At 41.2% G+C, this 12,784-nt stretch overlaps 1 protein-coding gene across 15 annotated transcripts in view; it reads left to right on the forward strand.

The window, feature by feature from the left end:
• Positions 1-12,784, forward strand: part of NCOA2 (nuclear receptor coactivator 2) — a 289,385-nt gene that overhangs the window by 170,345 nt on the left and 106,256 nt on the right. For 10 of the 15 annotated variants that reach the window (XM_053208027.1, XM_027064437.2, XM_027064443.2 and 7 more), the window contains exon 3: positions 12,259-12,363. The exons of 1 other annotated variant lie outside the window; for it this stretch is intronic. In XM_053208027.1, coding sequence (XP_053064002.1) covers positions 12,278-12,363 — 86 coding nt within the window. In that variant the 5' untranslated portion in view covers positions 12,259-12,277. Of the gene's footprint in view, positions 1-10,791; positions 10,869-12,258; positions 12,364-12,784 lie in introns of all 15 variants that reach the window. 4 more of the 15 variants (XM_027064439.2, XM_027064440.2, XM_053208024.1 and 1 more) reach the window with 1 other exon arrangement.

The raw sequence follows: 12,784 nt of genomic DNA on the forward strand, positions 1-12,784 counted from the left end.
AGAGAGTGGAGCTCTATTGGAGCTCTACAGTCACAACAATAATGTGATTGTTCTTCCAAAAGCTGTTTGTGTGTCCCAAGTTTGAAACCTAAACTGAAATATAAACTCTCATAAACTGCAGTGTGGTTAGTATTGATGGTTACCAAAATCCAACATTTGAGAGAGAAAAAAATGGTTAGAGTGTTGTGGCTCGTAGTTTTAGGCGCCAACTTTATTTTGAAAAATGTCTTTAGAGTGTTGGATTGTCGTAAACCAACTTTTCTAAATTCTAGTAATTCTCGGTAAATCATTCTGTAGGTGTGTGTTATTTGCAAGGAAAAGCGCTTAATTTGGCTTATTTTTGGAAGACCAAATTGGATTATGGGGGGAGGAGGGTGTTGGTCCAGAGCTGCCCTTCGCTATTTTTAATGGCAGCCATCGCCTCGCAGCAAATAGCGTTCAGCGTTATTGTAACAATGTGACCAAAAGAAAGTTTATAGGAATTTGGATGGTGAAAAATGATTCAGAGGTCCTCCCACCAAACCGGGTTTTTCCTTCTTGCTCATTTTCCACTTCTGTAGAAGAGCGGTAGAGAACAGAGAAAAAACACATTTTTTAAAAAAAAAAAGTATTTCAGAAAAAGACTTCTGAGCCGGGTTTTACCGTAGTGAGGAAGCATAATTTAAACTGCCAAAAGGGCTTGTTACCACGTGCCAGTTTCTTCTCCAACCACAAGCGTTTGATTCGGTTCCTATTCTTTATCCCTGGGGCGTGCTTAAGAATTCTGCCCCTACTTTGTTTTCCTGTTCGATTGCAGATAAAGAACTCCGAAGAAAGTCTGGACTTAAAATGAGTGAGAATGAGAAAAAGCAGGAAAGAAGGGGTATCCTGAGTGTCCCCTGTGGAACCCAGAAACTGCAGTGGGAGGCAGCAGGGTGAACTCTGGGAGAGTGCCACGGACCCTCTAATGGTGCCGGAGAAAGAAGTGTTGTCTTAATTTTCTGCATCCCTGCGCTTGGGAACAAGGAGCAGGGAGTCTTTTTTTCTTTTTTTTTTTTTTTAAATGTTTGTTTATTTTTGAGACAGACTCATGAGCATGAGTAGGGGTGGGGCAGAGAGAGAGGGAGACACAGAATCCGAAGCGGGCTCCAGGCTCTGAGCTGTCAGCACAGAGCCCGATGCGGGGCTTGAACTCACGAACTGTGAGATCATGAGCTGAGCCGAAGTCAGACGCTTAACCCACTGAGCCACCCAGGTGCCCCAGGAGAAGGGAATCTTTCATTCTTCGTCCCGGAGTCTAGGAAACCTTCATAAAGAGGCTGGCTTTTCAGCTGAGCTTGAGGGCTATGATTTTCCTGAGGAAAAAGAGTAATTTTAGTAACCTTTGCTGGAAGACTCTTGTCATTTGTGTATTTTTCTTGCTTTAAGAGAGTCATGTCAGTAGGAGAGAAAACATGAGAAAGTTCCTGAAGTAAAGGAGAATAAATGATGGGTCCAGAATGACCAAGAACTTCCATCTTTCTTATATAGAAGAACTTTGGGTAAATTTGGAGAAGAAGTTAGTTGTGAGATAGTTTTAGTAGTTTGGAAACTATTGTAGGATATGTTTTTGATTTACCAAAGGAAATAATTTATACTTCAAATTCCATTTAAATGAAATCTATTTCTAATTATTTGGGGCAGTCTTTATGTTTCTTACTTATTATAAGGTAACCTTACCTGATTTTATGTAATATTCTTCCTAAAAATATGGATGTAAAAACCATGTACATTTATAATCTGCATTCCAGAGAGCTGGTTATTTAACGAATCTCTTTATGGTTTGCTTGTTGTTTTGTTTTTTTTCCTAGCAGCACAACCCTCCTCCCCTCCCCTCCCTTCCCCTCCCTTCCCCCTTCACTTCCCTCCCCCTTCCTTCCTCTCATCCCTCTCCCTTTTTTTCCTCTTCCCTCCTTCCATTCTTTTTGTCAACTCATAGAAGTCTGATGTGTTAATGAAAGGAAATTTGGAAAATAGAAAAATTACATCCATAGTGTCCATCAGAACAATTTAACTGCTAATATTATGGTGAAGTTTCTTCCGAGTTTTCCTGTAAATTAATCTTCTCCATCTGTTTTCACCATCAGCTTAGATTATTTTGTAAACGTTTATATGCTATCAAATTCAACCTATAATAGCTTCATTTATTAGATAAATCCTTACCAGGTGCCAATTACCATTGTACTCCCTTTACATTTCATGCTCTGAACAAACTTAAAAAGTTACATGTTATTATTTCTTGAAGAAATGAGGAAAGTTCAGTTCAAAGAGGTTAATTAACATAATTAACATAACTAATATGGGATATTCCCAGGATTCCAAACCAGAGTGGACAACAGAAGATGTGCTCTGAGCCACTACATTGTATAGCTTCTCATGATTGCATAATAAATTCTATTATGAATCTTAGAGTTCTGTTAGAAAGGCCTCTGCTCAGATGTCACTCTGTCAAGAGAGAACTTTCCTGACCACCCATTTAAAAAGCTACATCGTTCTGCAAAGTGCTAATCACTATCTGATGTAATAAATGTTCGTTTTACTATTTCTTCCCTCTCCACTTTCTTATTAGAATGTAAGAGTCATGGACAAAAGACTTGGTCTGTTTTGTTCACTGCTGTATCCCCCAATATCTAGAACCAAGCATGGCACGGTTCAATGATATTTGTTGGATGATTGAATGACCTCGCCTCCAGGTTACCTTTGAGTAAATACCGATTTGCTTAATCACCCTCCATTGGGACTGATAGGCTAGAATAATGCCATGATGACTCCCCTCTGTAAATCACAGGACTGATGCTGCTGTACCCTGAGTGCTCCAGGCTGGTGGGCAACTGCAGCCTACTCCACACGTTTCTACCCCGCACTGACGTTACATGTCTGCCGAGAGCCAGCTTCTCACCTATACTGGTTTCTGCCACTTGTTCTTGTAATTGTATAATTTACTAAAATATGACGTAGATGATTGTGATGGGAGTTTGAAAAGACATATATGTTTCTATAGAAACCAAGACAAATGCTTTAAAAACCTCAAATGGACAAAAATTGCTGTCAAGTAAGTGTATGCAGCATATCTGTAATAGGAAAAAATAATAAAAATATACCTCATAAGATCTTATAAGAAATCGGGTTATCTACAATTTCTAGCTCTATTTTAGATAAACGAAAATTGGAAATCGTAGACGATGCTTAATGATATCAGTACAAAACTCCAAAGGAGACTGATACTCAAATGTATATTTTTATGTTTAAAGTTAAAACAAAATGATTAAAGGGAGTAGGCGTTGAGATGCCTGGGTGGCTTAGGCAACTGAGCATTGATTTGGGCTCAGGTCGTGATCGCAGGTCATGGGATCGAGCCCCATGTCGGGCTCCTCCCTGAACGTGGAGCCTGTTTAAGATTCTCCCTCTGCCCATCTCCCCTGCTCGTGTTCTCTCTCTCTCGCTCTCTCAAGAAAAGAAAGGTAGTAGGTGTTATTTTCTATAATGGTTCTTGATACCTAACTTTTAAAATTAACCAATTACTACTTCCGATTCTGTAGGAAAAGAAGGATTGTACTGTTTGGAATGAAACTCTGTATTCTTAGTGTGCCAGGGAAAATCTCTAGCTGGTTTTGTTATTTCAATAATTTCATAAGAAATTCAACAATAACAATACGACTTCATTTCTCTTCGGGGAATAATTGCTTATGAGCTGAAGCATGATTTCCTTTCTGCACTAGAATGTGAGCTTCAGGAGGACAGGGCCTTCATTTTGTTCATGGCTCTATTTTCAATGTCTGCAACGGTGCTCGGTGCATTAATTAGGTTTTGAATGGATAGATGAGTGATTCTAAAGTAGGTACGTTTTTTTGTAGAAAGATGTTTTGCATTTTGCAATAATACCAGTAGGCTTTTCGCAAAAAGAAAAGTACTTCTTCCAAAGTATATATTCACTGGTAATCAGATTAAATTAAAATATAGTGCTTTCTATAGTATGTAATAATTTGTGTTTCTCTCTTCAGTGAAAGTATTGAAATACAGGAACCTCAGTGCTCACATTGCAGTGGTTAAGAAATGAGGAAGTGTTTGGATTTACTTATTAGCTCTAAAACTTCCTAACTGTGGCCATGGTCAAGTTGCTTTATTCTATATCTCTGTTTCCTCATCTGTAAAATGGGGCTAACCATAGGTTGTTACAGGCCCCGAAGCAGTTCGTATGTGTAAAGTACATAGAGACTATCTGCCAAGCTAGTAAGTACTCAGTAAATAATAGTTACTACAGTTATACCTGAGTTTGACTCCTGACCTGTCATTTATTATCTGTGTGACTTGGGCAAATTACCCGTGGAAACAGAGAGGTTAGATAATCTGTAAGGGAAAGAGAGAGTGTGTGTGTATACACATGTATATAAACATAAAAATGGGGATTTTTAAGCCCGAAAGTGTGTGCAAGGTACTTAACTCATAATAAGTGCTTCATGAATGTTAGTAAACACACACACACACCCCAACATACAATACTATGAGAGAGGACTTTCATTTATTTAGTTGAAAATGTTTTGTTACCTGGAATCATAAAAATGCCCTTCGTACAGAAACAGATGATCTTGCCTTTGGCATTTCAGTACGTTTTTCTCCTAAATTAAGGAAGCTTGGGGTGTTTTAAATCTCATAAAGAGGTTTAAAATGGGTTTCAGAATAAAGAAAGATTAATGAATTTTAATCTGGACAAGTTCTGAAACTCCAACACGAGCACCCCGTTGTAGTTCTTGGTTTGATGACGTCTTTCCAGAACCCTGAGCCTTCAGTGAACCCTGGTTTTTGGACTACCGACCAGGGGCCGAGTATACCCTGCTGGAAGGGGAGGGCCGCGCTTGTGTTTCGCAGGCAGTGCGGCCCCTTCTCCCTGCCTTCCCTGCCAAGGCCTTATTGAAACCTAGCCTTGCTATTCCTGGCCGGCTTAGCGCCGGCTGACGGCTGACGGCGCTGGGGAGAGAAGCGGCCCAGGGCCTGGCTATATTAAGGAACTTAGCCTATGAGCATTCAGAAAGTAGAAACCGTCTTCTGCCACTGATGTCAGGCTAGACATTTTCCCCCCTGTCGGTAGTGATAGTTCAGCGCAGGTCTCTGCTACTCACACACCCTGCGCTGGCTTTTGCTGAGATGAGACTTGACGAGAGGATCTTTTCCTTCTTTAAGACGTACGCGGATGATGGCAATGTTAACGGCAGAATCTTTGTGGAACCGGTGAACGCGCGCTTGGCCGTTTATTTGATCATTGCAGCACGTGTTCAAGAGCCGCTGCTGCCCATTTGCAGGCTAATGTGTTTGTTCCAGTCTTCCCAGTGGCATCTTGAAGTGTCTTTCAGCTAAAAAATTCATGAGTATTATTGGCTTTCAGTCAGAAAATGGAATATGTCTTCTAGTTACTGTCTAATATACCACTTTAAGGCCATTATACAAAAGTAAATCTAAGAGCATATTGAAAAGGAAGGAGGTCCGCAGCTTAAACATTTGTTTATACGCTGTATTACTTTTCTGTGGAGTGAGAAACAGCGTAAGAGGAGGTAGGTGCCGAAGCCATTGGACTCGGAGCATAGTTGTACCGAGTTGTAGGCTGTGTTTTCCTCTTTAACTGTCTTCAACTGCAAACGGTTCGTGCTTCATCACTGAAAAATCAGATCCTGATAATAGTAGCTTGTGTTGGCCTGGTTGCAGCTGAGTAAAAAGTCAGGTGTGCAGTAAGTTGTTCAAAACTAGTGAAGTTAAAATGAAAATTGGCTTCCAAAGAAGATGCCTTTTCTTCTGTATTGGTATGAAGTGAGTTTCCTAAAACTTTACAATCTATTGTCACTGTATGAATTAACGTGCAGTTTTACAAGTTTGAATCTGTAGATACGCACTGTAATGTGTGAGGTAAATTAATATTGTATGAAAAGCAAGAAGCAATGTAATGTTCTGTAAAGATGAAGGTGAAAGTATTCTTACGATCTAGTACAAAAGGGTAATAACAACACTCTGGGGAAAAGAATGTACCATTTGACTAGCTACAATTTATTTTGGAAACACTGTGTAGCATCCTCTGTCACTGTGTTAAGTGCACTAATTCTTTTGCCAGTGGAAAGTAAAAGTTTGATCTTTTCCTTGTGCTCTCATCCTTGCACTTCGTAAATCTGCATGGTTGTACTTATATTTGCAGGTGTGTGTTGGCTTATTTCTTTGTTTTTTACTTCTTCTTTGCTTATTTGTTCTTTGTTTGCTTACTTACTTTGTTTGCTTACTTATACACAGCAGTGTGTCCTTGCATAATCTCTGTATTTACTGCAGAGAATATTTAGTTCTAGCCAAGAGTTGGGGTCTTGCCAAAGTAATGTTTGCTTCGGGTAATTTTGTCCACTTGACACTTTGGAAAGAGGTATTTCCCCTCCTCCGTCAATTAGAGGTCTTTGTCTCTGTATCGGCTTACTGACGTCCAAGGTCTGGCCATTCTCTGCTTTCTGCCTTTCTCAGTGATCTATCTACTCCAAAAGCACATTTTGCATCTTTAAGCATTAGATACTGTTTTCCCTTAGACTTATCAGAGACTGGCCCAGAAATTGTTCTTTCTGAAAGTAAAGAGATCCCCCCTGCCCAAGAACACCGTATACTTTATAAGGGAAAAATTGTTGCGAGTTTAGAATGAGCAAATGTTTTCACTTATGATAAAGGAGTAATGAATACATCTTTAACTGCTGAGATGGGCGTCTGACCGATGGAGGGCTGAGAAGATTATCCTTTCGTGATTTAATAGAATAGAAATAGAAAGGTGTTTCAGTGAAGATTTATGTACAGTTTCAGTATTGCTTGAGTATTTCTTAGTCTTACAAAGTGCATGAGTGATCAGACTACAGGTTCCCCAGCAATGTCATGTATCTCCCGTAAAGAGAATTCAGAAAGAACCTGGAAGGCCTTGGAGGCTGTAAGAAGCCTCTCTAGTCTCATACCAAGAACTAGATGATTTATCAGATATCTCCTCCTCTTGTGAGTGTTGATAAGAGAAGTTGTTTCAACAGCTCTTTGTATGTCATTTCATTATAAATTTCATCTCAAAGTGAGGAATTTCAGAGAGGGTCTAACTTTTAAAAAATATTGCTTGGAACTAGCAACAGAGAGATCTGATGTTGATCACTCACTGTGTTTGGATTTCAGCAACAGTATTATCCTTATTTATTCTTTAACTGAATTTGTTCCACGTATAATAAATCTGACAGTTTTACAGGCCTTGTTTGGAAGATGGCCAGTACTGATAAAAGATAAAATGCACATTATCATTTGCATGAAGTCTGGATGATTAATTAGCTTTAATGGTAGGAGACTGTATTGTGAGCAACAGCTTTGTTACCCTCTAAGTTACACTGATGAATTTCATGAAAGGAAAGTACAGTTTTTAATTGTGTTGAGGCTCAGCATTGCATTTTGCTCTCTGTCATGATGCTAGGGCCATCGCTGGCATTGTTCACCTCTCCCAGAATACCGTCACTTTGGGAAAAAAAGCATGCCTTAATTCTGGTGGCTGTAACTCTACCGTCTGGTTGATGCAAGTTGGTATCAGAGGACGGAGGGGAGGACATACAGTCGCAGTGAGAGCAGGACTATTGTTTCTTGTAGATAACGAGAAGGGACAAATTGCAACTCCTTTTCCAGACTTGTCCTTTCACAGCCCCCCGCATCTGGTAGAAACTGGCTTGTTCTCAATGACTGTAATTACCATCAGATACGACCCAAGAGTTTACTTGTGTCTTTTTCAGTTTTTGTGATTTACATTGAATAGTTTCAGAGCTAAGAGTGAAACACTCAAGAATTTTGATTTCATGTGAATGTTGAAAATGTGCAAAAAGTTTAAGAAGCTATTAATTTAGGCCTGCTTCCAAATTAAGATTCCTAAACCTTCACTGCTGCCCTTCGCTTTTTTTTTTTTTTTTTTTTTTTTGGTCTCTTCAGACAAAAAAGTCTTCAGACCCTTTTATTGGGAATTGACTTTTTGATCTGTGAAAATGCATTAAAAGTCAGCTATCCATATAGTTTATTTTAGATGATTTTTCTGTACCTAAGTGCACACTGGTAGTCGTAAATCTGTTTATCGAATCTATCATTCTGTCCATCTCTGGTTTTTATCTGTGTCACTTGAGTGGGGGAAAAATTAACTCCCCTAGCCCCAGCACACGTTCTGGTGTGAAATCCTAACACTTGCCGCCCGCGAAGCCTCACCTAGGGCATTAAGAATATCAGTCAGAGTCATCCAGATTAGAGCAGCACACTTCTCTTCGAGCGCCTCGTTAATGAGGCTCACCATTATTTATTTGGTTCATCCACTCAAGACCAGGACATAAATCCACACGTCTGCTCCAGGATTTCATCTACTTCTGGCCCTGTGGTAGGCAAGAAAGAGGCGCCCGGGAGCAGGCTGCTGCCCGCCAGCACCTTCACCCTCCTCCTCCTTTCCCAGCTTCAACCCTAAATTTGCTTTCCCCCTGCCCCCCGTTTTTTTTCCCCTTTTCTTCTGAGAGCCTTGTCTTTTATTTTCCCCTGGTTGATGAGCAGTGGTTCAGAGGGAGCATCCCCAACCTGATGGCCATGGCCGGCAGAACGCACCCTCCTGTCCCTAATTATATAGACCCCCCCCTTCTTTTTCCTTTGGCGGTTTACAGGTTGGTTGGCCGTGTGTACTGGGCATACAGAGCCCCGGAAAATTGCTCAGAATAGAGGACATATGGGGTAGACACAGAAAAATAAGAAGCAAGTATGTTCACAAAGTTAAAATTTATTTTGAGGAAATGTGTTTAAGGTACCATCACATAGTAATAAAAGGGAAAACCTGGCCTGTAAATAACTTAACTTCAGGAGGAAATTAATGATGTTTCAGAGCTACAAATAGAGTGGTTTGTGAGCCAGTCTTGGGTAGACACAAGTAAAATATAAACCGTCTGCTCAAATGGTTTTCTATACTGAGACCAGAAATTGTTAGCTCCTTGCTTTACTCCTTCTAGCCCCTTAGTTGAAGTGTATCAATTCTGCCCCTTCCTGCCACGTTGCAATTATTAGTTTATGTATTTGGGGAAATTTTAAATCGATGATGGCTGAAGTTAATGCTAAATCCAAACGGAGTATAGTCTGTAAGTAAGATAGTCATTTATATCAAGTGTCTTTTGAAAAGCTTTCTGATTTTTCTGCTGTTTTTAATATATATATGGCAAGACCCTGGGGTGGGGGGGGGGTGGCAATTTTCACCAAGAAACTTAACACGTATAGCTGCTATGTAGGGCATTTTGTTATATATTGGGTGTTTGGGTGTTATATTTTGATGATAAAATTTACTGGAGGGGCACCTGGGTGGCTCGGTCAGTTAAGCATCTGACTCTTGACTCAGGTCACGGTCTCACACTTCCTTAGATTGAGCTCCGCATCGGGCTCTGTGCTGACAGTGCAGAGCCTGCTTGGGATCCTCTCTCTCCCTCGCTCTCTGCACCCCTACTCACTCTCTCTCTCTCTCTCTCTCTCTCTCTCTCTCTCTCAAAATAAATAAATGCAGTTTTTAATAAATTCACTTGAATGTTTATGATTTGTAGGACACTGCTTCCAGGGTGAAAATCCTCGAGTTCATTTATTGAAAGCTTACTTAAGATTGGATGGGTAATGTTTTCCCTTACATGCTCATGAGTGAAACCATGAGAATTGTGGTTCCAAGAGAAATGCTAAAAAGGAATGTTCATAGGTCTCATCTGAGAAGGGTTTTGGTGTTGAGGTTTTTGCTTTCCCCGTTGTCCTTTTATACTTCCTGCAATGCCCTGGCTCCCCTCCCCCTCCCCACTGGTAGAGCTCACAGGTCTTTCTCAAGGCCACCCCTGTGCCTCCCTAACCGAGCCAGCAAAGTGTTCTTCTTTCTTGGATCTTACAGCCCGCAGGAGCCAGTACCAGTCATATAATACCTTTACCCATTTTACTTATTGGAGTTTTTCCTACATACAGGTGTATCATCCCTCTTAACCTTATTGTCTGGAGAGCAGCATGCCTCCTTGTGCTTCCTGAGCACTGAGCCTGACTCATTCTGACAGGTGGGCAGGCAGTCTTTGAATAAATGAGGGACATTGAGATGAGGGGAAAGAGCCCAGCACAGAACTGCATGCAGTCCATATCTGGCTGCTTCTCCCTCCTGACTGTGCCTGTGTGATTACTAGAAGAATGACATATTTGATGAGGAGACCCTTGCCGTAACCTCTTAGTTAGGAGTAGGAGTATGTGAGCCTGCGTACAAATAATCCCAGTTCCACCATTGGCTGATCTGCTCAACTGTCCTGGGCTGGAGATGCTCATAATTATCCCCATTTTACAGACAAGGTCATTAAGGCATGAGAGGTAACTTCTTAAGGTCCCACAGCTAACCAAATGGTAGACCTTGGACATGGATGCTGGCCATTAGCTTCTCTGCTCGATTGACTCTCATAGTCTGTTTGGATGATTAAATCATGGCTGGGAATTGCTTGGTGCCTTGTAAATTCTAAATGAGTAACTAAATACAGATTAAATTTGTTATCAGCCCCAAATTGTGGCCACAGTACAGGACCTTGGGACTTGGCTACATGGCTCCAACTAGCAGGAAGCTCAGGCATTAGCTTTCAGAATTGTCCCCTCCTGTGTGACGTCTTGAATATAACGTACAATTGGTGGGACCTCCCCCCCCCCCACTGATACAGTGTTTCTTCGTCCTGCTTACACGTGACTCTGAAAAAATTTCATTCCTCTGCCCTTGTGGATCAGAGTTGTGACCTGAAGAAATGACTGGAGGGAGACTGAGCATCTCAGAGTACACGGAGGGAAGGCTGGCGGTTTGATGGGTATGTGACAACGATCAGTCTTGGGTGGTGTTTTCTTAGCCCACCCTCCTCAGTGTCCTTGCTCTCCATGAACCTGTTATTCTCTGGCATTTTTCTTAACTCCTTTACCTTCTGCTGTCTTGCCCTTCCGTCTGATTTTTTCCAATCTAGAAAGGAAGAAAAGGCACTCTAGAAAGCTAAGGAGGGTGAAGGTGACTTTAGAAGCCTGGGAGACCGAAGGAAGGGGGAACTAGTATAGAATTGGAACTCTAAGAATGACTTAAGTACTGACTTAATCTTTTCAGGCCCCATTTTTTTTTTTCTAAGCAGTTATTAAGCACCTTGTGCTCAAGCACCTCTACTGTTTCCCCAGTATCTGTTATTAGTCCCTTTGTTTAGTTCTTTTAGAACTTAAACCTCTATCATTCCATACTTCACATATTTAAATATTATTTTGATTTTGCTAATGATGACCAACACGAATACTCTGATTCTCTTACTATATATCCGGTTCTTTTCTTATTGGAAGGAATCCAGTAAGCAGGAGCCAGTTATTGTCCTCCTTCGTTAGGGTCAGTAATATTCCCTGGGGTTTTTTCTTTTCTTTTTTTAAATGCATTTCGAGACCTTTGGTGATAGCAGCTAGAATTAGCCGAGGGAGGGAACATAGGAGCCGCAGGATGTGTGAGAGGAAACTGCGGAGGGGAGGTGTGCTTAGGAAGCTGCTGGGGAGAGAGGGCTCTACGAGCAAGAAGGGAGCAGGGAGGCAGCTGCTGCCGGGGTGGGGGATGGGGGTGGAGGGTTCGGGAGACTCCAGGGGGAGGCGCGAACATCCTCTGTTTGGGGAGCATTGCTCACGGAAGCCTTGTGCAAGGCCAGGACAGGAGGGTCAGATCTAGCTGGTCAGATGGGAAACATTCGGCTTAGTGGTGGGGCACTGCCTCTTGCCAGGGCTGTCTGTCATGGGTGCGCTATTGCAGCACAGACTTCACACTGGCCAACCCAAAACAGAGACTGGGAGGAGCCCCTTACAACACCTGTAGTTTCCCCGTGGGTGCAAGATCACTCCTGAAACTGAAGGCTGACGGCAGAAACCCAGGGCTAGCAGCAGATTGTAGTTGATGATGTCGCTGAAATACGATGTCTGTTTAAAGAGTATGGGCCCACTGAGGTAGGCTTGTTTGTTTTTTTAAACGTTAACGTTTACAGATGCTTAACTTTTAAGCAAGGTAAACAAAAACTGAGCCCTTTCATTAGAAGTTACACATGCATATTAATCAGAACAATGTGTTAATGACTGTTGTCAAATTTCTGATTGAAGTCAAAGTCTTTCATGGTTGGTAAATTGATCAGGCACTTTATCATCAGCTCTATTCTCTTTTTCTACCCCCCTCCCCCTTTCTTGTTTTAGTTGCTGATATGTGTTCAAGATGAGTGGGATGGGAGAAAATACCTCTGACCCATCCAGGGCAGAGACAAGAAAGCGCAAGGAATGTCCTGACCAGCTTGGACCCAGGTTAGATTCTTGCTGAAAAACAGAATCAGTATTGGCCATGAAAGCCACATGCCTGCTTTTTTGCTATCTTAGCATTGATTTTACACCCAATCGAAATGTTGTGTTTGGTTTTTTTCTCCTTAACAGTTAAACCTTTAAATACGTATTATTTAGCTTACGTTTGGTTATGCTAATGAGTTGCAGATTTTATTATTCTTTACAAGAAGGAAGCTACATACTTCTGATGTCCCCTGTGTGCTTCACTATTCTTCCATATTTTCGTTTCTGTTAGATCACAGAATGTCATAAAGACAAGAGATCCCATAGTAGAATTTGCTGTTAATTATACGCTGGGTTTTATTTTTATTTATTAATTGTTTTGTGAGTTAGTGACAAAGATTGTGGCCCTTCAGTGAGTAAAACAAATGATTTAAAGCAAGTT

This window comes from Acinonyx jubatus, chromosome F2 (genome assembly GCF_027475565.1).
Source record: "Acinonyx jubatus isolate Ajub_Pintada_27869175 chromosome F2, VMU_Ajub_asm_v1.0, whole genome shotgun sequence".
In the NCBI taxonomy this organism is placed as follows: domain Eukaryota; kingdom Metazoa; phylum Chordata; class Mammalia; order Carnivora; family Felidae; genus Acinonyx; species Acinonyx jubatus.